The sequence below is a fragment of the Myripristis murdjan genome, chromosome 24 (assembly GCF_902150065.1).
Source record: "Myripristis murdjan chromosome 24, fMyrMur1.1, whole genome shotgun sequence".
NCBI lineage: Eukaryota > Metazoa > Chordata > Actinopteri > Holocentriformes > Holocentridae > Myripristis > Myripristis murdjan.
The window spans coordinates 23,799,920-23,826,556 of NC_044003.1; the positions used below are offsets into that span (position 1 = coordinate 23,799,920).

Consider the following 26,637-nt stretch of genomic DNA (forward strand, 5'->3'; position numbering starts at 1 on the left):
TGGGCAGAAGAACCTCTTGCAAGGTTGTAACATACGTTTGAGATTCACTGTAATTCATATTCACACTGCAAATGTGTGTGTGTGTTTGTTTGCATGTACAGGGCACGGCAGGCAGTGAGGCGTTTGCCACCGAGGAAATGTCCAACCTGGTCAGCTACATCCAGCCTGTCAAATTCAACAGCTTCGAGGGTTCCAAAAGTACATATTTTACTCTGCACAGCTTGATCTAGAAGGGGTTCATCCCAAAGAGCCATGTGTAATACACAGAGTGTGTTTTAAATCTGGGAGCAAATATTTTAGCTTGATATTTCACTAAAGAGTCTTTATCGTTCCATGCCATATTTTTGGTGATAAGATAAAAAACATCATTAATTTTCAGTTTATTTGAATGCAATGCTCATTTGCTTATTAGGAATCAATAACTTATTATTATTATTTATTTAAATGGAATACTTTGAAAATAGTCAAATTCTAAGATTAACTGGGACAGGACAACTGGGATTTCTCCACCCAATATGGATCAGCACTTTGAAATTAAATCCCTCACATATTATATTATAATCAATTCGATACATCACCTCTATATTACATCCCATAGAAACTATAATAAGTCTTTTGCGACAGGGAGAATTTTTGAGCTCGATGTGTCTTGAGTGACCAGTGCCTTTCTCTGATCAACATTTCGCCCGCAGAGATCAATCGCAGCTACCAGATGTCGTCCTTCGTAGAGACCAAAGCTTTGGAGCAACTGACCAAATCTCCTGTGGAGTTTGTGGAGTATCCTTCTCAGTTATATTTGAGTGGTGGCTTGTACAACCTAACATAGGTCACAAGGTTTGATATTAATCTCTTCAGAGAAGTTTTGGGACACCTTTGGGTTCTAATCCCAAGTTTGAAAACCACTGTAATGACTACACTATAGGGAGTCTCCATATGAAAAGGTGCTGCTGGAGGAAATGTGAAATAATGAATAAACAATTTCCTTTCAGTCAGTGCAGGCCGTGGAGCTAATCCATTATGGGACAAGAGCCATTTGGAAACATTTGGAAAGTTTATACAACACCAGTACAAATGCATATGTGTGCACTGTTTGTTTCTTGATTATTGCCACTAAATATTCTAAGGACCATGCTATTATATGTACATAGCCCATTAATTATTTTTTTAGTAGGAGTGGTCATAGTAGTTAAATTATTAGCAGTGTTACAAGAGAACAGAGGAGAAATGTGATTTTACTTTGTTCATTCACTCTATTTTCCTGCTTTTTAACTGAAAGAATCTAGTTAAAGTTTTATGAAATCTATATAAATATGTATATCTTAAATCAGAAAGTTAATATATAGTAGTATTCTCTTGGTTAAAAAAAACAACAGTAGATTTCTCTTATCTTAGTACATCTTTTACGTTTACTTTGATTAAGATTTTGATTTGAAACAATAGCACGTCTCCTTTGGTAGGATATATAAATGCTGTCTTCACCTCTGAGTGGTTGGAATAACAGCAGAAATCGATGTTGTAATTGCAGTGGTTGCAGAAACAGTGGTAATAGTATCTAGTGATGGCAGTGCCGGTGTGCAGGTCAGTCAGACTGCTTCTTAACTCAAGCCTGTTCAGGTACAACAAGCTGCAGCTGAGCAGGATCTATCCGAAAGGAACCAGAGTGGATTCATCCAACTACAACCCTCAGCTCTTCTGGAATTCCGGCTGTCAGCTGGTGGCTCTCAACTTCCAGACAATAGGTGAGGCTTTTTTTCTTCTCTCTTGGCGAGAAACAAGTGTTTTGAAAAAAAAAAAAAAATATCTCGGTGGCATTCTTTATTTTTTATTTATTTTTTTTAATGTTTATTTGACAGGGGCGATACATACAGCATTGCCACAAAAAGGGAAAATGTGATGTATATAAGACGTCTAGCTTCAGCTAATTTGCAGTCTTTGTCCCTGGTCAGGCTTTCAACTTGTGTCATCAATAAAGAAAGCTGGGAAAAAAAAAAAAAAAAAAAAAAAAAACAGTATATTTTTTTTTCATTTGTACCGTGTAGAGGTATCCAGTGTCAACACCGAAACAGAGTAACAGTATCAGACATTTTACCCCAGAGTAGTATCTGATACTAAGGGCCCTGAGGAATATGTCAGATATTAAAGCCAACTGTCTTGCTGTTAGCATTTTTTACATGTCTATTTGTGACATCCCCATTTCTCAAATGGCAGGAAAAACAAGGATTCTTTATCTTTTATTTTGTCCAGTGATATCATCACAGAAATTGTCCAAACCCACACTGTTCAGTGAGAATAATGGATGGGAGTGGTATACGGTATTGGTTGACACTCTTTTACTTTAGTACTCAGTATCAGTGTTGAAGAGGTACTGGTGCATCCCTGGCTTCATGATGAGACTTTTCCCCCTTCATTCCCCTTCATCAGCTGAGGAGTGAATGGAGGAGGCCGTGAGAGAAGATGCTGAGATCTGCCGGCATCCATGAATGCTACGCTTGATTAAGAACAATACAAAAAAAAGCTTCAGGAAATAAGTTTTTCTTGATGCGTCTCACCCACAGATTTGTCCATGCAGCTGAACCTGGGTATGTATGAATACAACGGGAAATGCGGCTTTAGGCTGAAACCTGAGTTCATGAGGCGGCCAGACAAACACTTTGACCCTTTCACTGAGAGCACCGTGGACGGGATAGTGGCCAACACACTGTCTGTGAAGGTGTGTCCTCCTGTGTCAGTGTCAGTATAGTGTGTGTATTTTTTTCTTTTAATGATGTTTTGTCCTTTTTGATATTCAGTCTCCCTCTGTTTTCTCCATCCATGCTTTCAGATCATTTCAGGCCAGTTCCTGACAGATAAGAAGGTGGGAACTTACGTGGAGATCGACATGTTTGGTCTGCCAGTGGACACCAGGAGGAAGGCTTTCAAGACCAAGACGTCACAGGGTAACGCCATCAACCCCGTGTGGGAAGAGGAGGCCATCGTCTTCAAGAAGGTCAGACTGTAGAGCACTTTGAGCACAAAAAAAAAAAAAAAAAATCAAGGTGGTTTGAATCAAAGCATCCACCAAATGTGGCATTAGCAAAATATTGTCTGAGCTCCAGACTTCCCCTCTGGCATTTATCCATCTTTGAAGCTACTTACAGTAAGGGGGAATTTAAGGGAAAATCTGAGTTTTAATAAATTCTTGAGTTATGCAGTGTCACAGAAATTGGTCAGCCTCAGTTAAAAAAAAAAAAAAAAAATCAGCAACTTGTTATTCACCAAATGTTTTCCATTGTGATCACATTATGTTCATTTCCCTCTCAGAATAGAACAGAATAACAAAATTTACTTCTGAGACTGAGGGAAAAAAAAACAAAACAAAACTCATGTTACAGTTTTAGGTTGAAGATCCTTTTCCACATTTCTTCTCTTTCCACATCATGTGCATGGGATTTTTACTCCACCGCATTCAAGGAGATTGTTTGCTTGCGTGTGTGTCCACCAAGATGCAGTTGCAACTGTTCAAGAAGGAGTTCGAAGTTAAAACAATGCCCACAATGCTCCGCGGGGCCGTGGGACTGAAATGATGCCGTGACCTTGACCTAAAAGAGCTCAGACATCAGCAGGGAGACATCTGGCAGGGGAAATGGGGAGATACTTGCATGCATTTTTAACATTTTTCCCACTTGATTTCCGAACATGAAGAGCCGCGTAATGATGTGTATTTTAATTTTTAATTTTTGTTTCCCCCCAGGTTGTTCTGCCAACCTTGGCCTCATTGAGGATAGCTGTGTTTGAAGAAGGAGGGAAATTCATCGGGCATCGTATCATTCCTGTGTCTGCCATCCGTCCAGGTGACAGATTAGGGTTTTTACAGCCTTATTGAACCTGCCACCATTTAATTTCAGTCCTTCTCTGTTTTGTTGATTGATGGTTATAGAGAGGGAAATGCTATCTGACTTAGAGCAAGCTCTTATTTTCAATGGTTCACTATGCGTATGGTAAAAATAAAAACAGTGAATTGCTGCCTCAGTCCTGCACGTGTGTTTTTCCTGTAAACATAGAAATAGGAAAAGCCATGGTAGATTAACAGAGTACACATGTACATAATAAACCGTTCTCTGTAATCTAATACGAACTCATGCAGGCTACCACTACATCGGCTTGAGGAATGAGAAGAACCAGTCCCTGACACTGCCTGCTCTGTTTGTGTACGTGGAAGTGAAGGACTATGTCCCAGACACGTTTGCAGGTAACGTGCTTGAACTCCCTGAAAAACACAAACTCTGATATTCAGTTGAGAGAGCACTACATGTTCAGTTTTATTGGGGTGTTACAAAACAGGCTCTTTTCCTTCCTGTTCCTCAGATGTCATCGAGGCCCTGTCCAATCCCATCCGCTACGTCAACCTGATGGAGCAGAGAGCCAATCAGCTCGCGGCTCTTACTCTGGAAGAGGGAGGAGAGGAGGAGGTTGACAAAGAGGTTTGTGTGTGTGTGTGTGTGTGTGTGTGTGTGTGTCTTTGGAGAATGTTGGGCTTGTAAAGCTTGGTGCCCTCTGCCATCGATCAGTTGCTGATTAAGCTAAGCACTCCCACAGGCAGCTGGCTGTCCTCCCCTTTGTTAGGAACTAATTGGCTTAGCAGTGTAAACATATGGTAGGCAGGATGAGAGGAGAGTTTGGGTGCTGACAGAAGTGCAGGTCTTGGACAAAACCTTATTCAAGCAGAATTTAAAATAAGTGCTCTTGAAATGCACCTGGTCAGACGTTAAGCATAGTGTCTTAAAACTAGTCGATAGGGTTTTTTTTAAATGACCAAAATTGGTCTAAAACCCTCAATCAGCTCTGAGCACCACTGTAGTGGGAGGAGAGGAAGTTGTAGTTCTTTCTAATACTAGATAATGGCACTGATTTCTCGATTCAGTTCGAAAAAGATTTCAGTTTGATTGGCGTTCATATCGATTCATTTAGGAATATTTCAGTTACAGTACCAGTTTTGCATATCTTTACCATCATGGATTTTAAAATCCAAAACGCATCAAGACGTCGGCCTTTAGGCTTGTTGGTGGTTGGTCTCTTACCGTTGTTTTTTCAACTGAGTTTCTGTAGGCTGGTCATTCAGCAGATGACATCTGCAGGATGGGACGCAACAAATAACATTTAGCAAAAATCTCTACATGTCCACTACAAAAATTACCTAACTGTAAATGGAGGAATCTCTGTATGTATGTCTGTAATTTGATTTTATCCACATCCAATTGCCTTCAGACTTGGCAGGTGTATTGCTGAGGACCCAAGAGAGTGCAGTGTTGAGTGTGAAGTTGTTTGGATGAGCAGTTCTCATCAGCAAAACTGGAGGCCAAGCAATCGTCCTGTTCCAAACAGGCTCTCTTCGAGCACTAGCAGTGCACCTAGACAACTGTTCTTTACCTACCTACCTATTATTCTAATTATTGCTGTCACAAATTATATTTAACATACGTTTTTGTGGCTATAGTTTGAGACTAATTCTGTTCTGGTCAGGGGAATACAGTTTCAGACGTCGGCTCATAAACGGTCTGTGAGTTTAGATGGAGGAGACTGTTAGCAGTGAACCAGGCTGATGTTGCACTGAACTGATGAACAGAGCCTGTATGAGTGCTTTCAAACTAGCAAGGACACAGCTTAGTTGTCTGTATATTGTTTATTTCAATATAAATGTTCTAATGGTGTGCATTTTAGTCAGAAAGATTGAAAGAAAGTTTGCTGCTGGTCATTAATTTGAGATACGTTGTGACATCACTGCCAAACACATTAGGAGGAGGCTTTGGTATAAGCAGGCAATACAGTAAATAACCTTTGAGATTTAAAACTGTAGAATAAATACATGAACATCATTTTTCGAACTTGTGCAGCATCCCAGTTAAAAGAACATTAAGAAATCTATTTTATTGACCCTGCTGACTGACAACATCAATAGGTGTCTGTTAAATATAGAAATGAGTAGGCTAGTTATTTAGAGCAGAGACCCAACAGAAACATCTGCTGAGCATGGAATATATCCATCCATTTTCCATACCCTGAGAAACATAGGGGGGCTAAAGCCTATTCCAGCATGCATTGGTTTAAAGGCAGAGAAAAACACACTCACACACACATTCAAGTAATGCAAAATACTGTAGTAGTAATGATACTGCTCTGTCAAATGTGTTACTGTCTTGAGAACAAGACTTTCTGGCACTTATTTGCAGTAAAATCCTCAGTTGCCAAGTGGGTGAAGATGCACACAGTTGATGGGAACACATTATGGTTATCTTGGCATTTCAGCGGGCACAGAGTTTGTTTTCCAAACCCGAAAGCATGAGCTGGAAAGTCCTGAAAGCCATAAATCGCAGCAGCACCTTGTAAAGTAATTGTTAACTTATTGCCTGATGTCTCACAATTCTTTTGCGCTATGGGAAGGAAAAATCACTGTTATTTCACCTTGAAGAGTGGGAAAATATCATTTACACTAGTAAGTAACACTAAGTCATACCTTTTTACTACTGAAACATCCTCAATGTAGTGTTATTTTTTCAGATGATCATAATCAGTGTATTTCCCAACCTGATGACTAACCTAACCTTGCCGTCTTGGTGTAAGTGATGCAGTCGGCTCTGATGTGTTTTACGATATAGGGCAATGATGCAAGCTATATGACTTGACATCATATGGCTTTACTAAGACCTGCAGTGACCTTTGAGTTTAGTCCGGGATACATTTCGAATGTGATACAAATGCCAAGTAGCCCCGGTAGCTCATCAGATAAGAGCGTGCACCACTTGTTGGGGCTGAGTCCTGAGTCCTCGCAGCGCCCTGGGTTCGAATCCGACCTCAGGCCATTTGCTGCATGTCATCCCCTCTCTCTCAGCTGCCTTTCCTGTCTCTCTCTACTGTGACTGTTAAATAAAACAGAAATTCAAAGGAAAAAAAAAAAAAAAAAGAAAATATAACCTTTGTTCCAACTGACCTCCGGTATGCAAGAGAGACTTGCAAACCTGTCACATTGTTATAACTGTTCCATTACAAGCATAACAGGACAAAGAAATGACACATTGATTGTGTAAACATCAATGGTGCCTCGAGGGTGAAGTACTGTAACAGCCATCCTGGTATAGTCATTTAAAGTCAGTGGTGGATAAAAAAAACTCCTTTATGTGAGTAGAAGTAGCAGTACCGTAAGGGAAAAAATAAAGGTCCTGCTTGAGTAAAACTATAGACTTATTGGCAGGCAAATCTACTTAAGTATTAAAAGTACAAGTCATTGTGACGAATGTTTCCTTGCGGTGTCAAATGAAGCTGTTTAAAGTATTTGATTGTTTTAGGTCCAACTGCTCCCTGTCCTGTTGGCCAGTTGAAACTCTAATGATGCATCACATTAAATCAGCTCATTGTATGTTTTGCTTGTCAAGCTTTATTTTGCATAGTGGCTACAGCTGTTAGAAGAATGTAGTGGAATGAAATGTCTCTATAAATATTGCAGAGTTAAAGTAAAGTCACAAAACATGAATACTCAGGGAAATTGTCAGTACCTCAAAACTGCTTTAGTACAGAACTTGAATGTTATTTTGTTATTTCCTCCCTTTGTTTAAAATGTTCGGAGAGTGCAAGTAGCCACGGCTAACTTAGGGATGCAGTACAACAGGGGACAAATGAAGGGATGATACTTGGAGAGAGGTGATAGATTAAAGTCATGACAGACTTAGGGGAAGAAGTGCGGCACTTTCTTGGGTTAGTAGGAGAGGAGACTCAGGAGGAGGATTGGTCTTTTCATCATCTGATTTGCCAAGTGATATGATTACCCATGGGGAAGGCTGATGGAAAGCCGCTTCACACTGTGCCCATGGCAACAGTCACCTAGTTGAGCAAAGGACCGAATTAGAGTGGCAGCGCATGGAAAAGCATAGTGAGAGAAGAGGAATTAAAGTAGAGAGAGAGAGCAGAGAACGCCGAAGACCCGACTAGCTCGACTCTGAGATTATATAAGGATCACGACATAGATTCTGTGATTCAGCTGACCCCTAGGGGAGGTAAAGACCTGTTCAGCCTCGACGCAGGACGCCATGCTGAGAGTGGGTTACCAAAGCTATGTCTACAAAATATCCTGCAGGACACAGGTACCACAGAGGAAATTTGAAACCAAATGCCGCTGCTGGACAAGAGTCTTGGTCCTGAAGGAAATCAGCTGTCTAAGATATTGATGCATTTCTGAAATGGTGTAATGTCCTTTTCTCAGTGAAAAATGAGTTTTGTTTTCAAATGTAAAAAAAGTAAAAGAAAAATGTGAAAAAGTCAGCTACACATTTTTCACAAGTTATCCATACTGTACTCTTATCAATTCCGCAGTTTATTGTATCACATTGTAATACAGTAAAGCGTAACACTGTAATGAATGTTAATTGTGTTTTTTTGTGGGGTTCTGCCATGATTTTCTCCACAGGTGATCACAGGTGTAGTTAGTGGTGTTGTTTGAAAGGGGGCACTGATTCAAATTTGGAATCTGTCATGTGACTGACAGGTGGAGGCAGGAGGCGACGCCCCCTCGGAGCCCAAGGTGGACCAGAGGGTAACGCTGCCTGCAGAGAACGGACTGAGCCATACTCCCATCATCTCCCCTAAACCCCCGTCGCTGGGCGGCCACCAGCCTCAGCCTACAGGTACTGTGCTGCCAAATCCCACCACCCCACACATATTACCTAACGCTTTACGTTGATTGCCTTTTAGCTGCTCTGTAAGTGTAATATGAAATATGATCCTATCAACCCACAACCTCCATGCACTTGAAATAACACTTGAAATGCATTACGAGGCATTACAAGCACATTGCAACTGTGTTGTGAATTGTTTTGCATTGATCCACGGGTTAGAAATATCAGAAAATTCCATTTTTGGTATTATAATGTATTATTATATGCATCGTTTTTCAGTATGAACCTGGTAGTGCTGTTTTATGAGATTGTAATTAAAAATACAGTTGAGTCCAGAAATGTTTTGCACATTTGTGTGAATTATTGCATAATAAAAAAAAGAGCTGTGTATAAAAGAAAATCTTGTAGCATTAAATTCTGAGTGCTGGCGGTGTTTGTGAAAAATGGAAATGAATGCATTACATCATGTTAAGATTTTAATCATGATAATGCACTCCCATCAGGCTGATGCTGCCTCATGATGCTATATGGCCAACAGTTTGAGTAAAGTGTTGCTCATGAAAAACATGTACTGATAATGTGTAATTTCTACCGTGTGAACACAAAGCAAGTGAAAATATATTCAGGTGCTTTTGACTTGACTGAAATTTAGACTCGTATGCTGTGTTTCACTATTTCAAAGCTCTCTTCCAAACAGACTCCCACTTGTTTTGAATAAACAAGGTGTTACTGTTGATACCCACTTGGCCCCAGACCTTGTTACTCAAGCATATATTAAAATATGAAGCATTCTTTGTAACTTGGTAAATAAACAGATTTTGAACCCTCTTATTCAAGTTATAACCACAGTGCTACCTGGAGACTCACACTGGGCTCTGTCTTGTTTTTGTTTCCCAGGCTCAGTGAAACCGTCGGTGAAGACTGAGGACATTATTCAGAGTGTCCTCACTGGTAAGACTGTCCCTTGGAACCTGAGCCTTGATCTATTTCTCTTTTATCTATAATTATTATTTTCTTCCAACAATCTGAATTTCCCTGTGTTGATGGAGGTTTAAATTCAGTGAATACTTTAAATGAAGCCTCACCAACACCTATCTTATGTTCAGAAATTCATATTTACTGAATCTTTTAGTGCTTTTACAGAGTGCTACTGTACAATAGCCTTAGAAATATGTTTACTGCCTTTAAGTGAGTTGGTAATGCGCTGGTGATTACTTGCATATTTTGTGAACACAAGAATGCCAGAAGTCAAAGCATATATTTTCCCTACCAAGGCCGTTTTAAGTTCTTACAAGGAAATCCCAGCATAAACACTTTCGGATTGTATCCTATTTGGGACACTCATCAGGTGCTCTAGATGTAATTTAACTTGACTGCTAATAATCAGGGTAATTATAATCTTAATCAAGCACCTGAAATCTGCTTCTTTAACATTATTGCTTATTTCCAAAATATTTAAATACCACGTAGCCTAATCTAAGCTGACACATGGTGAAAATTTAGTTTGGTGGATGTCTGTGAATGGAACATGTTCAGTCTTCTCCCCTTGACTTTCTTCATGTCCTGTCTCTCTCCTCCGCCCTGTGTCTCCAGAATTGGAGGCCCAGACATTGGAGGAGCTGAAGCAGCAGAAAGGCTTCGTCCGGGAGCAGAGGAAGCAGTACAAAGAGATGAAGGAGCTCGTCCGGAAACACCACCGCAAGACCAGCGAGCTCATCAAGGAGCACACGGCTCGCGTCTCTGAGCTGCAGAGCCAGCACCAGCGCCGGCGCTCCGCCTTGCAGAAGAGCCACAAACGAGACGGTAAGAAAAGGTAGGTAGCACTCCTCTCCTTCTCCTCTTCCAAGTCTCCCTCTTTTGGTTTTCTAGTGAACCTCTTTGCTCTGAAGTCTTTTCTGTCTGCTCTGTCCTTCATTAAAAGGAAAAAAATCCATTCTAAATGCTTAATCACAATCAGAAAAGAACATTTAATGGTGATGTGGCTTGTGTTTCTGGATCCATTTTGCTCTTTGGCAGTAGATTTCTGTCAGTAAATTGCCAAATGAAGTGACTTTATGTTGAGATAATTCCAGTGTAGGTAATTTGATAGCAGGATCAACTGGTCTATCCATCTGCATGAATAACGCAGAGGTGGATTCAGCAAATCCACCTCAGTCTTCTACCTGAAATAGGTAGAGGAAGTGGGTTTAGGGACTGTATGTATGCCAAAAAAAAAGTTAATTTTGAAACTTCATCTCCAAATATCTCCTACAGCGCACTGAACTTCAGAAACGGATGATATATAGCAGTGTAAGACCATCCATGGGTGGATTTTTCCTTTAATGTTTTAGTGCTACAGGGCAGACATCGACCTTCTCAGAAGGAAGAAAAAATAAGGCTGGTGTGTGTGGAATGACAATGAATGGATCAGGCTTTGCTCCAAACCTCAGGGACCCATTCAGGGCCCTCAGGAGTCCATCCACACACTGAAGAATAAGTACGCAGCTCTCAGCAAAGATTACATTCCTGTCAGCCAGCAGGGACCTGTGAGGGGCACTGCACAGGAAAGATAACACTTTTCAACCAAGTTACTTCAAGTTATCAGCTAGGTGTCCTTCCTTATGTCCTTTTTAAATTAAAAACATGAACATTATTCTTCCTAGCACCACTCCCTGGGCAAGTTTTGTGCCAAAATGTAGTGAATGTATGAAGGCAGGGAATAGGGATTTGCCTCTTTATTAAAGACGCACCGAGTAAAATTGAGGCTATTGGTTGAAGTAAGGACTCAGCCTACAAACACATGCAGTAAGCACATAATTCATCAGTGAGTCAGGCTAATCCTGGGAATCACAGAGATGAAATCAGCAAATGTTCGCGCTTACTTCGTGTGTGTTGTCATTTGAGTCTAAAGGGTCGTCAGCGCAAAACCCATCTTGATTCGACCATCAAATTATGTGCATATTTCCTAACTTATGTTGTTTGTCACTTCAGTCAATTTTGCATCATGTAACTTTAAAGTAACCAAACCTCAAACACAAATCTGGGTAAAGCCTGACACCTACTGGTAAAAAGCACTGTAGGGGAGAGAGTTGGCCATCTGCTATTGGCTGATCTTTGGTGCCAATTCAGTACCCCAAACTTTTCAGGCTTTACCTGGATTTTGGTTTGTGGATTTGGTTACTTTTTATATCTCTGCCCCTGAATGATAAACCCCTCCTTGTTCTTCTATTTATTGTGATACTGTCTTTGTGATTTTGTAACTGCTGCAACAACATAATTTCCCCTTGTGGGAACTGATACATATTCTTCCAGCATTCTATGAGTGTGGGGATGACACATTTTACATGGCAGTATAAACTATATGACTTAAAAATATTCCAAAATTACACTTGTCAAATGTGTTTTGAGGTAGCACTATACATTTGTCATTCTTATTAGGCCTTGAGGACACACACAATAACTCTTGGTGCAGAATTTATGAATGTAAATAAAACCAAGTGTGTTATGAGGAAAACTAATATTCTCATGAAGGCTAGTGTGCACTGTAATGAAGGCATGAACAAAACACAGATACTCATCAGGCTTATGCTCTGTTTATACAAATCACATTTGCTCACTGACATTGTCACAACATCGAGGTCCAAAATGGGTTACTGTAAAAGGACTGCTTTACTGAAATTGAACCTCAACTTGCTTATGCTGTCTGCACATTCGTGTGTGTGTTTGTGTGTGTGTGTGTGTGTGTGTGTGTGTGTGTGTGTGTGTCCAGCCGGACACTCTCTCTGTCAACCCTGGACCAGGAGCTGTGCGAGCTGGATCAGGAGTGTAGCCAGCGGCTGGCAGAGCTGAAGGAGCAGCAACAGCAGCAGCTTCTCACACTGCGACAGGAGCAGTACTACAGCGAGAAATACCAGAAGCGAGAACACATCAAGCAGGTACACTTACAGATCCGTAGATGTGTGGGTGGCAGGACGGGCTAGCAGTTAGGATGATCATGCTTCAGCTTTAACCAGTTTCAAACCCTCAGGCCTCATTTTAATGCAGCTGTCTCATACCATCTGTTTTCACCTATCAGGTTTCATCGATGAAACCAGATATGTAAATTGTATGCAAAAAAAAAAAGCAGTCTGGAGAAATGTTACAAAGGCACTCAAGGCAATAAACATATAGAAAACAGGAGATGGCACTGCCCTAGAATATATGCAAAAAAGGATATATTTGGGTACCAAACAGACTTAAAGTCCCAACATTTTTTTTTGCAGAGACACAAGGAACAGGCTTTCAGATGAAACATCCACGTTCTATTACTATGCCATTTCCTTGTGCCATGGGACACAGGCACTGGGAATTACTTTGTTTAATAACCAAATAAATCCCTCTTTTATTTGCATATATTCTAGCAGCTCCGTCTCCTGTTTTGCAGCTATATGCAAAACACATTCGATCTTTCCAAATGAGTACACTTTTACACCAACACCTTCAGGGCCATTTATGGACACAGCTCTGGTGTCCTCATTTATTGACATTACCGACGTTATGGATTACCATGCAGGCAAATCGCTGTTTCAGACTTGATAAACGTAGGCATGGGAGGATCTGAAAGTTCACCTCAGAGCCTATAAGCTTCTGCTGATTTTGCAGTGTAACGGCTCTAAGCCCTTGTGCACTCAGCTGGAGTCTGCCAGGCCATGAGAGCGGACATTGGGATTAAGTCTGTATCACTACCAGCTCTGGGGACACTTAGGACAATTTCCATACAAGGATCAATAAAGTATTACATCATAATTATTAGGTACATGGATATATAGAGATATATATAGAGAGAAAGAGAGAAATTTGAGCTCTATTCTGAAAGTTTCATTCAAAATATGAAGTCATGTTCACTCAAGTCAATTCATCATCATTTTCCTAGAACTTGCTTTCTCTTTACTATTAAATTAAATAGATGTCTTACTATTACTCCTGCCTGTTTTACTGTGTCTGATTTTCTTTTGCCAGTTTTATCACTTGGTCAGGTTTTATCTTGTTTTTTTTTGTTTTGTTTTGTTTTATCATCTGCATGCTATCTTTTTTATTCATTTAGTAACTATTATTATTATCCCTTTCCTTATTTATTCTTGGCTAGGCCATTATCCTGTGTCTTAATTATCTGTTGTGTTTTAATTATATGTGCAGCACCTTGTAAAAGGTATTATATAAATAAAGATGTGATTATTATTATTATTACTTTTACTACTACCACTACTACTACTACTACTACTGCTACTGTTTACATATGCATTTTACTATGGCGAAAGAATACTAGTCAGGTTAGAAAAATTGACATAAATAATACATGCATATATACCATAAGCATACAGGTACATTGCATGTACAGTATGGAGGACACACAATACAAACAGGCGTGCACGCACACACACACAGACATAGTGGCTTGCCCTGACTTGTGAACAGATAACCTGCTGACTCTCTCACACTATCCCTGAGGCTCAGAGATGTAACATGGAGAGTCCATATTAGACCAGTGAAAAAAAAAAAATAATCCTACCATCAAATCCGACTGATGCCCCCCTTGGAATATTGCAGCTACCACTGTGCTGATTGGTCTGCACACAGCAATCTACTTCATGGTGTGGAAAAATGAATATCTTCCGCTACCTGCACAGCTAAGGTGTCAACAACTTTATTCATGTAAATGACAAAGGAGAGCTTGTTGTTTACCTGATTTGCATGCTGTGTATCAGGAACCAGAGCGCCAAAGCAGTGAAATGTAGCTAGGATCATTGAAGTCAAACTGAAATGCTAATTAAAATGTCAAGAATCAAAGGCAGATGTTTCTTAGGTTGTGTGTTTTATTTCCTCTCTCTCTCTCCCTCCCTCTCTCCCTCCCTCTCTCCCTAGCTGGTTGAGAAGTTGACCACCATTGCAGAGGAGTGCCAAAGTGCTCAGCTCAAGAAGCTCAGAGACATCTGTGAGAAGTAAGCTACCCTGAGCATACAAATGCACTCCCCTCCCGTACACACACACACAAATTCAGAAACAAATATCACAACGTCCTGATTTCTCTGTCTTCTTGTCTTCTTTTTTTGAAGAGAGAAGAAGGACCTTAAGAAGAAAATGGACAAGAAGAGGCAGGAGAAGATCAATGAAGCCAAATCTAAAGACAAAAATGTGACAGAGGAGTAAGTGTGTGTATACTTCTAATGAATAGTCTGCTAGCTTCCTAGTAGGTGTGGTGCTATATTCTTATGACCACTAGATGTCACTACAGCATAAAGGATTAGTACAGTTATGAGCTGCTCCTCTGTTTTTGACCTCTGAGGAATTTTTCTCCTCAGAGAGAAGCTGGAGATCAACAGATCGTTTGTCAATGAGGTGGTGCAGTACATAAAACGGGTAAGAGAGGCTATTGCTGTGGTGAAATGTATCAAGCATAGTTCCTAATGATCATCATTGTGAAATGCCTGTAAATGTAGCCCAAACATCCAAGCACAAATACATTAAAAATGTCTTGATTCTGATTAGTATTCACTCCAGTGTGGACACATCCACATTTTCAGATTCACTGATATTGTGGACAATGTGCAAAGTAAGCACTGCAACGCTAAGCATATTTTCTGTGTGTCTCGGGGTGTGTGTGTGTTTGTGTGTGTAGCTGGAGGACGCCCAGAGCAAACGACAGGAAAGACTACTGGAGAAGCACAAGGACATCCGCCAACAGATCTTGGATGAGAAGCCAAAGGTAAGAAGAAGGAAAAGGAAAAAAAAAATGTTGAATGAAACCTAAATGTAATCCAAGTGGGAATTTCTGCAGTGGCATAGCAATACTTTTCATTATGTCCCTTCAGTTTCAAACCCAAATTATTAAGGAATTTATGGATGATAATGTAACTGTTAAGGAATTATCAAGGAAATTAAGGAAAGACCTAAAATATGGCTCCTGATTCTACGTTTTAGTTGTTGTTGTTTTTCTTTCTCTCTATCGTTTTTAAAACATTACTTTCTGGCATCATAACGTATCAACAACTCACAAGAAATTTCTGCATGTACCCTTTACCCTCGTCAAAGCCAAATATTAAATTCATATGAACAAACAGTCACCTGTCCTGGTAACCCGGTTGCATAGTGTCGGGTGGGCCATTGTTTTGTGACATACAGTATGGCTCGGTTGCTGTGTTTGCACCAGTGTCTTGTTCTGTTTGTTAATGCGCTTCCTGGAAATGTAGTGCAACATAATAGCATCACACCACACTGTTCAGGATATGAGTGTGTCAGTGTTTGGTCATGTGTGTATGAGCTGCACAGTTCCCAATTGTCATTGTGACTGTCATCGTAGGACAGATGTGCAGCTGAGGACCAGGGTAAGACCCATCATTGCATCTGAGTGTTGGTTATTAACACAACATCAGTTTGGAAGTATTGATATGCCAGCTTCTATACACCCGACCCCCTGACTAACAAGTGAATGTGCATTGCACTTCAGTACTGTTTGAGCCCTTGTAAAATATGTGGCATAATGGCATATTTGTAAATATGCCATAATGCAGGATACTGTATGAGCTTTTGTAAATAATATTGGGTGTTTTGTTGTTGCTGTTTTTGGAGCGCGCAAACTGATACTGGCTTTGCTTCCTTTGTTGTTTAAAAGGAAAAATTTTTGAGGCTATTATGAAAAGTAGGGAGCATTTTCAGTGAAAGATGGGAATTTGCAGTGTTTTAATGAATTTTAATGATTTTAATGATTGGTTGCTCAGCAACCTGTGCCTTGTTAATAATAGATAGGTAGATAGTATAGTATTCATAGTATTCCTAAAAGCCATAGTATTCCTAATTGGTGAATTTCCCTCTCCATTCCTATAATGTTTGCCACAGTCTTCTATTCTACTTGGCCAGTTCATTATTCATGATGCTATTAATTAGTGTGAAAGAATGCTCCTCTCTTAGATGGTTGTGCATTCTCAACAATGCCGCACAAATGAGCTGGATTATGGTGAAATTCTGAGGTATTCTGTATAGTGTGGCAGCATAACCACATAATGTTACCAGGGCTGCAAAATGGGCTTGTGTTCAGCGAGGCTGCCTCCTCTATCTGAGCCCCTGAGTTTGACCCCATATATGGCTGTTCCTGAGGAAGTGTCCTTGAGCAAGATACAGTACTTGACCTGCGCCTTGTCCTGCTGGCTGGTCCTCAACAAAAGAATCTCCAAATATCAAATCAGCAGCATATTTCATTAATGACTAAAAGGTCTCAGCCACCACAGTACTACAAAATATAAATGTGAGGATGATGATGATCAGAGTGTCTCAGCCTTTCTACTCAAACGTGGCACTTCAGATTTCCATAATATCAAAGCATTTTACCTAGAGTGAGCATGAGGTTTGCAGTGACTATAACACAAACCACCATTTAGTATTGTAACACTTGTCAACACACAATGGTAGCAACAGTGATTTTCTACTTTCTTCCATCTTCCCTCCTGGCTCATTCACATTTCTTCTCTTCTCTTCTCTTCTCTTCTCTTCTCGTTTTCTTTGTATGCCATGCAGTTGGAGTATTTCTCAGTTCAAAGCTCTTTATATCTTGCCATTTTTGTGTGTTTGTGACATGTGACACTGTAGAAGGTCCATGACTTATAAGATAATTAACATTTACTTCATACAATCTTTTGTGTAATGGAGCACATACTGAACTGCAGCTCAGTGCCAATATAATCACCACCAGAGGACCCCCTACCTCTGCTATGCATTCAACAAAGGTTCACTTTGATATCATCCTCCTCTCTTTTTTCACTCTCTTGGCCAAATGATTTGCATCGTGTACATTTACCACATCACCCGATGAGGCTCCCCTTTTTTTTTTAAAAAAAAAGAAGGGCATAAATCAATACTCCTCTGTTAGCGACAGCGCCGTATAACCACCCACTCTCAAAGCGCCATCTCCTCGTTCCCTTGAAACCATTTCAGGGTGCGTGTGGGAGGCGCTGTGCAGACATGCCACCTCCTTTCCTCATTGAGTCTAACAGCTCATGTAGGTGCCCTGTGTTTATATTTCACGTAGCAGCAGTGTTGTTCTGGTAGGCTGGATCACCACGTTCCACTGCCGCACGCACTGGTTTGTGCCTTTAATTACTGCAAGTCTTAAGAAAAACATATTATGTACAAACGTAGAACTGATAATAGAACGTCAGTGGAGTCGTGGAGTTTCACGCAAGTAGCGTCAAATGAAGGCATCAGTGTGACACCTGAGTACATTTCTTACATGCAGTTGGTTAAATATATGAGGTAAGGGATGGGAAGAGTCAGAGACAATGGCATTTGCTTTTCTAATCACCTGTTTGTTTTGCACGTCACACAGGTTAGCTATATTCCTTTTACCTGAGTCAGAGTCTCCTCCAGAGTGTTTTTTCTCTCTAATGCCAACATCACTGTACCAACACAGAACTGAATAAGTCAGCACTGGCTCAACATAAGCTTCGTAGATCAGCGTCATCAAGATCTTAACAACGTGGAGCTGCTGTCCCCTTTTACATGTCTGTTGAAATAAAATTAATCTGGCTATTAATGTCTTGTCAGTAAGGGGCGTCCAGGAACTTGTAATTGATTATAGGATCTACCACCTAACCCTTAATTATAGTAATAATAGTCACAGGAATTTGATGCCTCAACTCAATTAATGTCAAAAGTCTTTCCCACCAACTCAAAAAAAAAAAAAAAAAAAAAAAAAAAAAAAAATCAACCACAGGATCAGGGTGGTGTCATCCTTACAGAGTGCCTATTAAACCTTCAGTATTCGTTCTCATGCTATGCCAGTCGTCTGTATGCAGATAACACAAGAGAGGTTACAGAACACAGCCCCAGGAAGAGCTGATGCATGAAGACAGCTAGAGAAAGTCATCCACCCCACCCCCACCCCGTGGGCTCTGAAATCCATAGTATGGACCAAAGTTAGCAATGTATTTCTATATACTGTTAGAAGATGGGGCTGAATGGTATTAAAATCCAATGAGAAATCTGCACAGAGCAGCCTGGTGGGGGTCTTTCTGCCTTGCAGGTGTTTGAATATAACATTAAGGAGGGTTACAGTAGAGTCTTTCTCGGACTGGCTGGCAAACTGAAATAGTTCATGAAGATGCTCTCTCTTGGCCAGCAGCTACCCTAGCCAGTTTTTCAAATAACTTCATGATTTAAAAAAAAGTCAAGGGAGCGAGCCTGTAGTCACAGAGCCTTGTGGTGAGGGTCACAGGAGGGAGTGGGCATGAGACTTTCTGAGTTCAAGACTCTTTTTTAAAAATCATGTGCATTAACAAGTACAAGTCTCTGAGATCCTGTGCTGGTAAGACTTGTAAACTTTGACCATGGCATGCTTCTTACACTGTCTGGATTATTCCTACCAAACTCTGTCTCAGTTTTGTCCTTGTACCTCTTTTTGGCTGCTCTGATTTCATGTTTCACTTAGTTTGCACTCCGCTCAACTCTGGGAAGTTCCCCTCCCTGTATGCCCTGCCCTTATTGTTTATATGCACCTTAAGGGAGCCTTAGCCTCGACTTACCCAAATAAACCTTGACAAATATAACTGGAATTAAAATTTCTCGTCACCATCAAACACAATCGATTAATAACATTGAAGACTTATGGAAGCCCTCTAAGTCCAGTTCCTCATGTGTTTGGGCAGCTCTTTGTGTCTCCTTAAGCCAGTGCAGTGCACAGGTATTGAGTTCATCTGTATTAAACTGAGCTGTGTAAACAGCAGTTAACAGACAGAAAAATGTAGATATCATGAGGATAAAGAGTATTGAAAGACAGGGAGCAGAGAGGTCCGATGGGGCTAATGGATGAGGGCCTGAGTAACCAGGGCAAGGCTAATATAAAAACACTTGTGTGCCTCAAAGTCTTGTGTGTGTGTGTGTGTGTGTGTGTGTGTGTGTGTGTGTGTGTGTGTGTGTGGGTGTGTGTCTTTATGAGTCAGAGAGAGGGAGATACGTACTTTCTCTCACACAGTTCTGACCCAGTTTCTCCTCTGGGCTCCGAGCAGCCGCTAATGGACAGCTATAACCATCCCTGGTCTGTGGAGACCCTGAGAGCTGTGCAGCCCGCCAGGGTTAGTGCGAAACTACAACAGGAGTGTGTGTGTGCATGTGCGTGTGTGTGGGTAGGTGCATATCTACACATGCATGTGACAGACCAACCTAAAAGCCAACTATCCCTACCACGCCAGTAAATGACTAACATGTGCCTCAAACAAATTTGCATTGGCGCTAATTGACTGTAATTGCACAACAATTTGCTTCAATTCAGAGAACCACCAAACCAAATATGATAAATCCTAAGGCATTTCAGATGTGTTATTATGGATATGTTAACCTAAGCTCGGACTGTGGTGTAGGTTAGACCCTGGGATTCTGTATTTCAACCAAGAGAGATGGTATTGGTGAAGGGAGTGAGGGGAGCACATATTAAATGGAACACGGTGAAAGAGAAGAGGGAGAGGTTTGTCGTCACTCCCAGCGTGGGCACTCAGGTGTCACTGTCCTGCTAATGGACCAATCAAAATACCCCTCAGGAATTCACAGTGCCCAGCACGGAGATGAACGCTGTTTCACCGCACTCTCAAGACGCTACGCTGCAGGAGGTCGCTTCCTCTTTTCTATTTTGCACTTCTCTCGTTTGGGTTGGTTGCGGCCCCGAGTTTCCGTTCACTTTTTTGTCTACCTCATATTTTTTGTAACCAACTCATTATGATTAGTACGACTAATTCTCAAAGCATGACAGTTAAAGGACACTTTAACACTTGAAAATCATGGATTGGTGATTTATATTGAATTTCTGGTTTGTTTGAGATTTTTTTTCTGTGGCTGAGTGAATCCACTGACAGCACTGTGAGATACTTTTAGCACAACCGCAGTGGTGTTTAATCGGAAACAAATTTCCTCGATCTAAAACAGAAACTGTCATGTTTCAGTGCCAATACCTAAAAATAAAGGAGCATGGGCTTTTTTGTAGAGTCACCGATATGCAGCAAAGTTAAACGAACATACACTTCTTTCTCCCATTAAGCAGCACTGTAGTTGTAGCCTGTCTCTACATGAATGACAACTGTTGAGTTTCCTGCAGAAAAAAAGGAAATTGCATTCAAAAACAACAGCAGCACCAAAAACTGAATGAACGTCACCAATTCATACTTTTACAGTAAATCATTTTAATGTGTTTTAGGATGGACTTAGCAACAGGAACTAGAATTTGGTGCAGCATTTTGCTGTTGCAAGGCTTTATGACTAATTTTTTGTGGCGACAGTGTGAGCTAGCATCCAGTCTCTTCAGGGGGAGTGAACTGAATGAGATCAATAAACATCATCTGCCATTGCTTGATTCAAAGAGGGGTTTCTCTAAAGCGAACAAAGCCAGCCTTGTCATCACTGACTCCTACATAAACTTAGTCTCCCAGACTGTGTTCCCTGTATTGGTGTGGCTAGTGTGTGCCAGGCAAATAGATTGTAGAATAGCTCTAAGATTGCTTCAGGTTTTTCCTTTTTTTTTTTCGTACACTATCTTAGCTCTAGTCAGATCTGCTTTTGTTGAGCAAGGAAGTGCAGATGGCACAGTCAGCTAGCAAGACAGATTCTATCTCGGCCTCTTTGAAGGTTTTAGCCAGTGATTGGAGTGGACTGAAAGCCTATCGGGCCCACTGTAATTCCTCTGTAATAGTCAGTTGCTCCACACCTTTCCTTTGGCTGCGAAAAGACTGTGAAATAGCGATAAAGGCAATACAGTATGTTTCGCGGCAGTGTGCGTTGGCGTTATGTGAGTGTGGTGTGAATGTATGTGAATATGTGTGAAACGCCGTGGATTCCTCCTTACTCTTTAAATGAAAAGAGAAAAAAAAAAGAAACTGATGGTGTCTTCCCACTGTGCAGACCTTGAGTCATCATGGAGATAGACTAACGCAACCACACACGCGCGCACACACACACACACGCACACACTCATTTGGTCGACAAGCAGGAGTCCTGTGCGGTCGTCATGGAAACTTGGGTCCCCGCTCCCTCCCACCAACCCCCCCCACCTCTCATATCCTCCTCTATCCTTCATGACTCTCTGCAATCTGTTAATTTGGAACTGAAGCTTGAGCATGACGCAATCCCAGGGATGGTTACTGGAGGTGGAAGACAGCAGGAGGAGGAGGGAGGGACAACAAGAGGGAGAGCAGGTTTGAGGAAATGTGGAGGCGCTGTACAGACAGACTGGAGTTGAGGAAGAAGGGAGCAAAGGGGACTTTTGTCTCAAATCTGTTTCAAAATGAGCTTTATTGGCATGAAAGAGGGTTGTAACTGTTGCCATCAGCATACCAAGAGGGCTAAGAGAGAGCTAATGAGTCACAATAACAATTATATGTGATATGTGCAAACAATTATCAATGATTATCAATGGTGGACAGAAAATTGCATCACTGGCACGATCCAAATAATAAATATTACTCATTATATGACGATGCATGGAAACAGGATGTGTCCTCTGTTCTTAGAGAATCATGATTTGTGTCCATTCCTTTTGGTAACAGGATGTTACATATGTGGCAGCTTCTTTCTTCATCAAGTAATATTTGGAAATGCATGTTAGGGGAATGGTGTTCATGGTTACATTTATAATGAAATCTGCGAAGTAAGCCTCGCTCTAATATTTTTGTACGTGTGCTATATGTGTGCAGTGGAAACGGTATGGTGCTTTTCTAGTCTGCCGACCACTCAAAGCATTTCTCAGTGTCTTGCTCAAGGACACTTGGACGTGTCCTTTGAAGGAGCCGGGGATCAAACCAGTAACCTTCTGATTAACAGACAGCCACGCCGCGGCCAGAAGAGCGAACTCTGTCTGTCTCCATCTCTTAAAACAGCCTGTCCAGCCTGGTCCGCCTGCTGTTATGACCAGGCTCTGCTCACTGAATCTGTATTTTGTCAAGGTTTGTCTCAGTTTAGTGTCACAATTGCCAGGAAATCTGCCATGGTGATATCCCCCCCTCCTCTCTCTCGCTCTCTCTGGGTGGTGTAGGGGCAGCCACTTCCCTCATCACAGACTTTGATCTGCACCCTCTCTGCCTGGTAGGGTTGCATCAATAATGCACTTGTGTACACACACACTCTCACACATACACACTCACACATATATATACATATACACACACATATTACCCCCAAGGAACACCCAGTGGAAACCAGAGGCAGTGAAGTGAGATCCATTGTATGCATGTATGTGTGTGTGTGTACTCTTCCATTCTATTATGCTGGCTGCTATTTTAGCTCAGTGCACAAGTCTTCATTATGTGTGCCCACACGTGCTAATGAAGCTCTCCAGGGTTGCTCCCTGTCTGTGGAGCGTTCACTTTCAAAGTCCTCCTGGAAACCTGGAAGCAGCCCCTCTCTACATTATTGTTTTATGGCTCCTCACCGTCACCATGAGCCAATGTTTCTCTTTTCAATCAGTAACACCGGTTGAAAGAGAGCAAAGAAGAGATTACATTACAGCAGCAGAAAGACAGAATGGGAAGTACAGCCAATAAATTAAGAAAGGAGGTTAAAGAGGGAGATATAACCACATATATTGATTACAGATTACAGCATGCAAATGCAAAATGCACCATCTAACCAAGAACAAAGCTAAGAAACAGAATGTCTTTATCAGAGAGAGGAAAACACCATTTCCTGAGGTCCCCTATCATACTGGTGTGTACATGGGTGGCTTGCTTCGTAGCAGCATAGTTTGTTTGAGACATCGGAGCGACAACGAAGCACGACCGTGATACAAAAATTTTGCGCTGTTTGTTGATGTAAATTTTGTCCCAGACCTGAAGTGGCCCCGCCCCGCCTATCCTTCCCTTCCACCCCCCTGTAGTCTCCTAGATTCTACTTCCACTGAATTGTTTTGTCATATTTCTGGCATGCAAATGGGAACTTAATGTGTAAGGAAATTAAAGTAGAGAACAACAAAACATGGCAGCCACAAGGTAAAATAAAAAAAGCATATTTGTGTTTAAGCAGTGTTGATGTGTTTTAAGGTTGAATCTTCCTTTAAAGGGTGAAAGTAGATTTTGCTCTGAGGGCTGCATTCAAGAGCTTGGAGGCACTTTGAACAGCTGTAAATGAAAGAAAGACTCATTAATATCATTAATCAAGATATGTTCATAGTGTTGTACAAATTCAATTTTAACATCAACCGATTGGTACTACCTTACATTTTGAGACATAACTATAATCATATGCATGCAAGATTACTGTTGTGAAGACCATCAGTCTCTGTCAGCCTCTGCATTGCATTTTCCATTGTATGCCACCAAGTCAGAGTTTGTGGGACGTGTGCTGGGCTGCTGAACTGCACAAACCAGGAGGAGGGTGCTATTCTTCCAGTGCAGAAGAAGATGAAGCTCTTAGGCTGCCTCGAAATGGCAGTTGGTGAAATAAGCGATGGAAACATCATTTTCAGCATGCTTACTTATGCTCCTTTAAATTGATAGAGCAAACTTTTGACCGCAGGAAGCAGCGTCCTCTTTACAACAAAAATGGAATTAGCACTAACACAAACACTGTCAGTTGCACTATTAGTGCTCACAGATGGAGGTGACCAGTCATCGTGACCTTGGTCTCATTTGGCTACAGAAATTATACCAAGCTTTTGCAATTTATTTGACCATGATATATTGATGTTTAAAAACGCTACACATAGCAATATAACAGATCTGAATTCAAAACATTAAAATATGTCCAAGCATATTTCATTGCTGTCCTGCCTCGTGAACCAATCCATATTGGGAAAATAACACTCATGGAGGTATGCAGGAGTGTTTCTTGAGTTCCTGGGCCTGTCTCATGAAGCAGATAAATTATCAGAGAGGAGAAGCGAGAGGGGCTGAGAATTAGAGACAGAGAGAGAGATAAGGGAATGAAAGTGGAGGGAAAACCGAACTGTTGCCCATCCATTTTGAGTTGCAGGCTGTCTCTTTCTCGCTCTGTCGTTATCCATGTTGTGCTTTCTCCTGCATTGGGCTGTCGCAGTTCATTTTCATAGTTATGACCAATACAGTGGAAAGAATGTAAATGAAGTGGAGCAGTTCTCTCGCTCTCGCTGTTGCCTCTCCCTCTCACTCTTTGACTCACACACTCCCATTCCCTGCCACATTATATCTGTCTCCCTCTCTCTCTCTGTCTCTCTCTCTCTCTCTCTCTCTCACTCACACACACACACACACACACACACACACACACACACACATAGGCTCACACGCATTGCACTGCGACCCTGCTTTTTCGCTGAAAACCCAGCCCATAATGCTGGCAGGGTGGTGACCCTGTCTCATCTCTTGGACATGGGATCTTGGATTTAGCCTAATTGGGCTGTGTTTGGACATATATCTCAAGGACAGGACAGACACACATACACGCCTACACACACATTAATACAATGTAGGAATTCACCTCTGTCTTGCTCTTTTTGATCCACTGCACAGGAATCCTCCCTCAGATTCTTCTTGAGTGGTCTGAATGGGAGCACACACAGGCTAGAAGACATGCAAAGGCAAGATAGATAAACACATTTCACCTATCAATGTCCTTGTTGTCACTTGAGCAAGGATCGAGTTAATCCAGCTGCATAGATGCTATATGATGCCGGCTGAAGGCCCGTTCAGCAGCGTGAGGCTGCAGCAGCAGGCGTTATGTCACAGTTACGTCTGTGAGGAGGCGAAAAGTGAAGAATTAATTTGGTTCTTCGGAGGCCTTCTCCGCTTCCCTTGATAGCTCCTCAAAATGAGGACAGATGGTGAAGAAGGTCACCGAGCGTTGTATTTTAAGAAAGGCAGAAATGTGTGTGCATGTGGTTTGTTGACAGATGACAGGCCTTCAGAGATGAGAGACAGATTTAAAAGCTGGCTGGCTAACTGCTGCTGGGCGGTGTCCAGACAGAAACTGGACCACACACACACATATACACACACATACACACTCTAACACACATAGGTCTGTGTGCATGTGTGCAATACAAGCACAAACCATATAGATATGTCCATGCAGACACACACACTTACTCCTCCCAACACATACAGGCACATACACCTACACAACTATAGCTACGTTTTTGCCAATGGTGTTCAATCTTAAAAGGGCAATTGCACTCAGGATCTACCCTTGCCTGGAGCTCACAATTTAAAGCATGACAGCTGGCCTCATTATACTTCAAATTACTAAATGCTAGCTCTTGAGGTCCCAATTCAGAAGTTATTAGTGTGCTTGCTTCAGCAAAGCACACTTACATGCTCTTATTTGACCATATAAACTTTTTATTCACAGTTCCTCCAAGATACTGGCGTGAACATGGAAAGTATGTTTTTTGTTTTCATAACCTATCATGTTTCAAAATACAGGCCTTTTTACCACGCCAGTGTGCTTACAGACACTACAAAGGTCACAAAACAAAACATTTGCACAAAATACATGGAAAGCTCATGTTAAGCAGTCACATGCTATCAGTCCCAGTTCCGTAACTCAGTGAACTGGTGTCAGAGTGAAAAAATTAACCAGACTTCCAGGTCCCGAGCAACATTTTTTCAAGCCAGTTTAGTCATATTGCAGTTACGGATTGAAGTTTAATGGACCTGCTCAGCTCTATAGCCTACGGTCAACTCACCTCATACTCCTTATAAGATTTTTGGAGGTGAAAATCATATTGTCAGGGATCTGAGAACACCTGGCAAAATTCCAGCACTACCTGTCTCATTTCTTCTTCATCTCCATCCCTCCATCTTTCACTCCTTCCATCCTTGATTTTTTATCGCTCAAGCTGTCCCTCCACCTCCTGGGTGAGAACAAAGTGCTGTGTTCCGTGCTCACCCCCCAACTTCAACAGACGGCCGTCGCCGTACGCCTCTGAGCTGTTTATCGCATGTTCAGGACACATGCACACACAAAAACACACAAAAGAGACACTCCTCTTCCTGACTCCTGCCCGGTCCCCATCACATTCCTCCACCCCCTGCTC

General features: G+C 41.4%; 1 protein-coding gene across 1 annotated transcript in view; it reads left to right on the forward strand.

Moving 5' to 3' along the window:
- plcb1l (phospholipase C beta 1-like) overlaps positions 1 to 26,637 on the forward strand; it is a 133,229-nt gene that overhangs the window by 100,092 nt on the left and 6,500 nt on the right. Inside the window, exons 17-32 of the mRNA XM_030047527.1 lie at positions 102 to 198; positions 693 to 777; positions 1,615 to 1,739; positions 2,556 to 2,710; positions 2,822 to 2,986; positions 3,731 to 3,830; positions 4,124 to 4,228; positions 4,345 to 4,460; positions 8,513 to 8,651; positions 9,540 to 9,593; positions 10,236 to 10,455; positions 12,391 to 12,556; positions 14,523 to 14,599; positions 14,714 to 14,803; positions 14,960 to 15,017; positions 15,277 to 15,363. Of these exons, the coding sequence (XP_029903387.1) occupies positions 102 to 198; positions 693 to 777; positions 1,615 to 1,739; positions 2,556 to 2,710; positions 2,822 to 2,986; positions 3,731 to 3,830; positions 4,124 to 4,228; positions 4,345 to 4,460; positions 8,513 to 8,651; positions 9,540 to 9,593; positions 10,236 to 10,455; positions 12,391 to 12,556; positions 14,523 to 14,599; positions 14,714 to 14,803; positions 14,960 to 15,017; positions 15,277 to 15,363 (1,839 nt within the window). The remainder of the gene's footprint in view (positions 1 to 101; positions 199 to 692; positions 778 to 1,614; positions 1,740 to 2,555; positions 2,711 to 2,821; positions 2,987 to 3,730; positions 3,831 to 4,123; positions 4,229 to 4,344; positions 4,461 to 8,512; positions 8,652 to 9,539; positions 9,594 to 10,235; positions 10,456 to 12,390; positions 12,557 to 14,522; positions 14,600 to 14,713; positions 14,804 to 14,959; positions 15,018 to 15,276; positions 15,364 to 26,637) is intronic.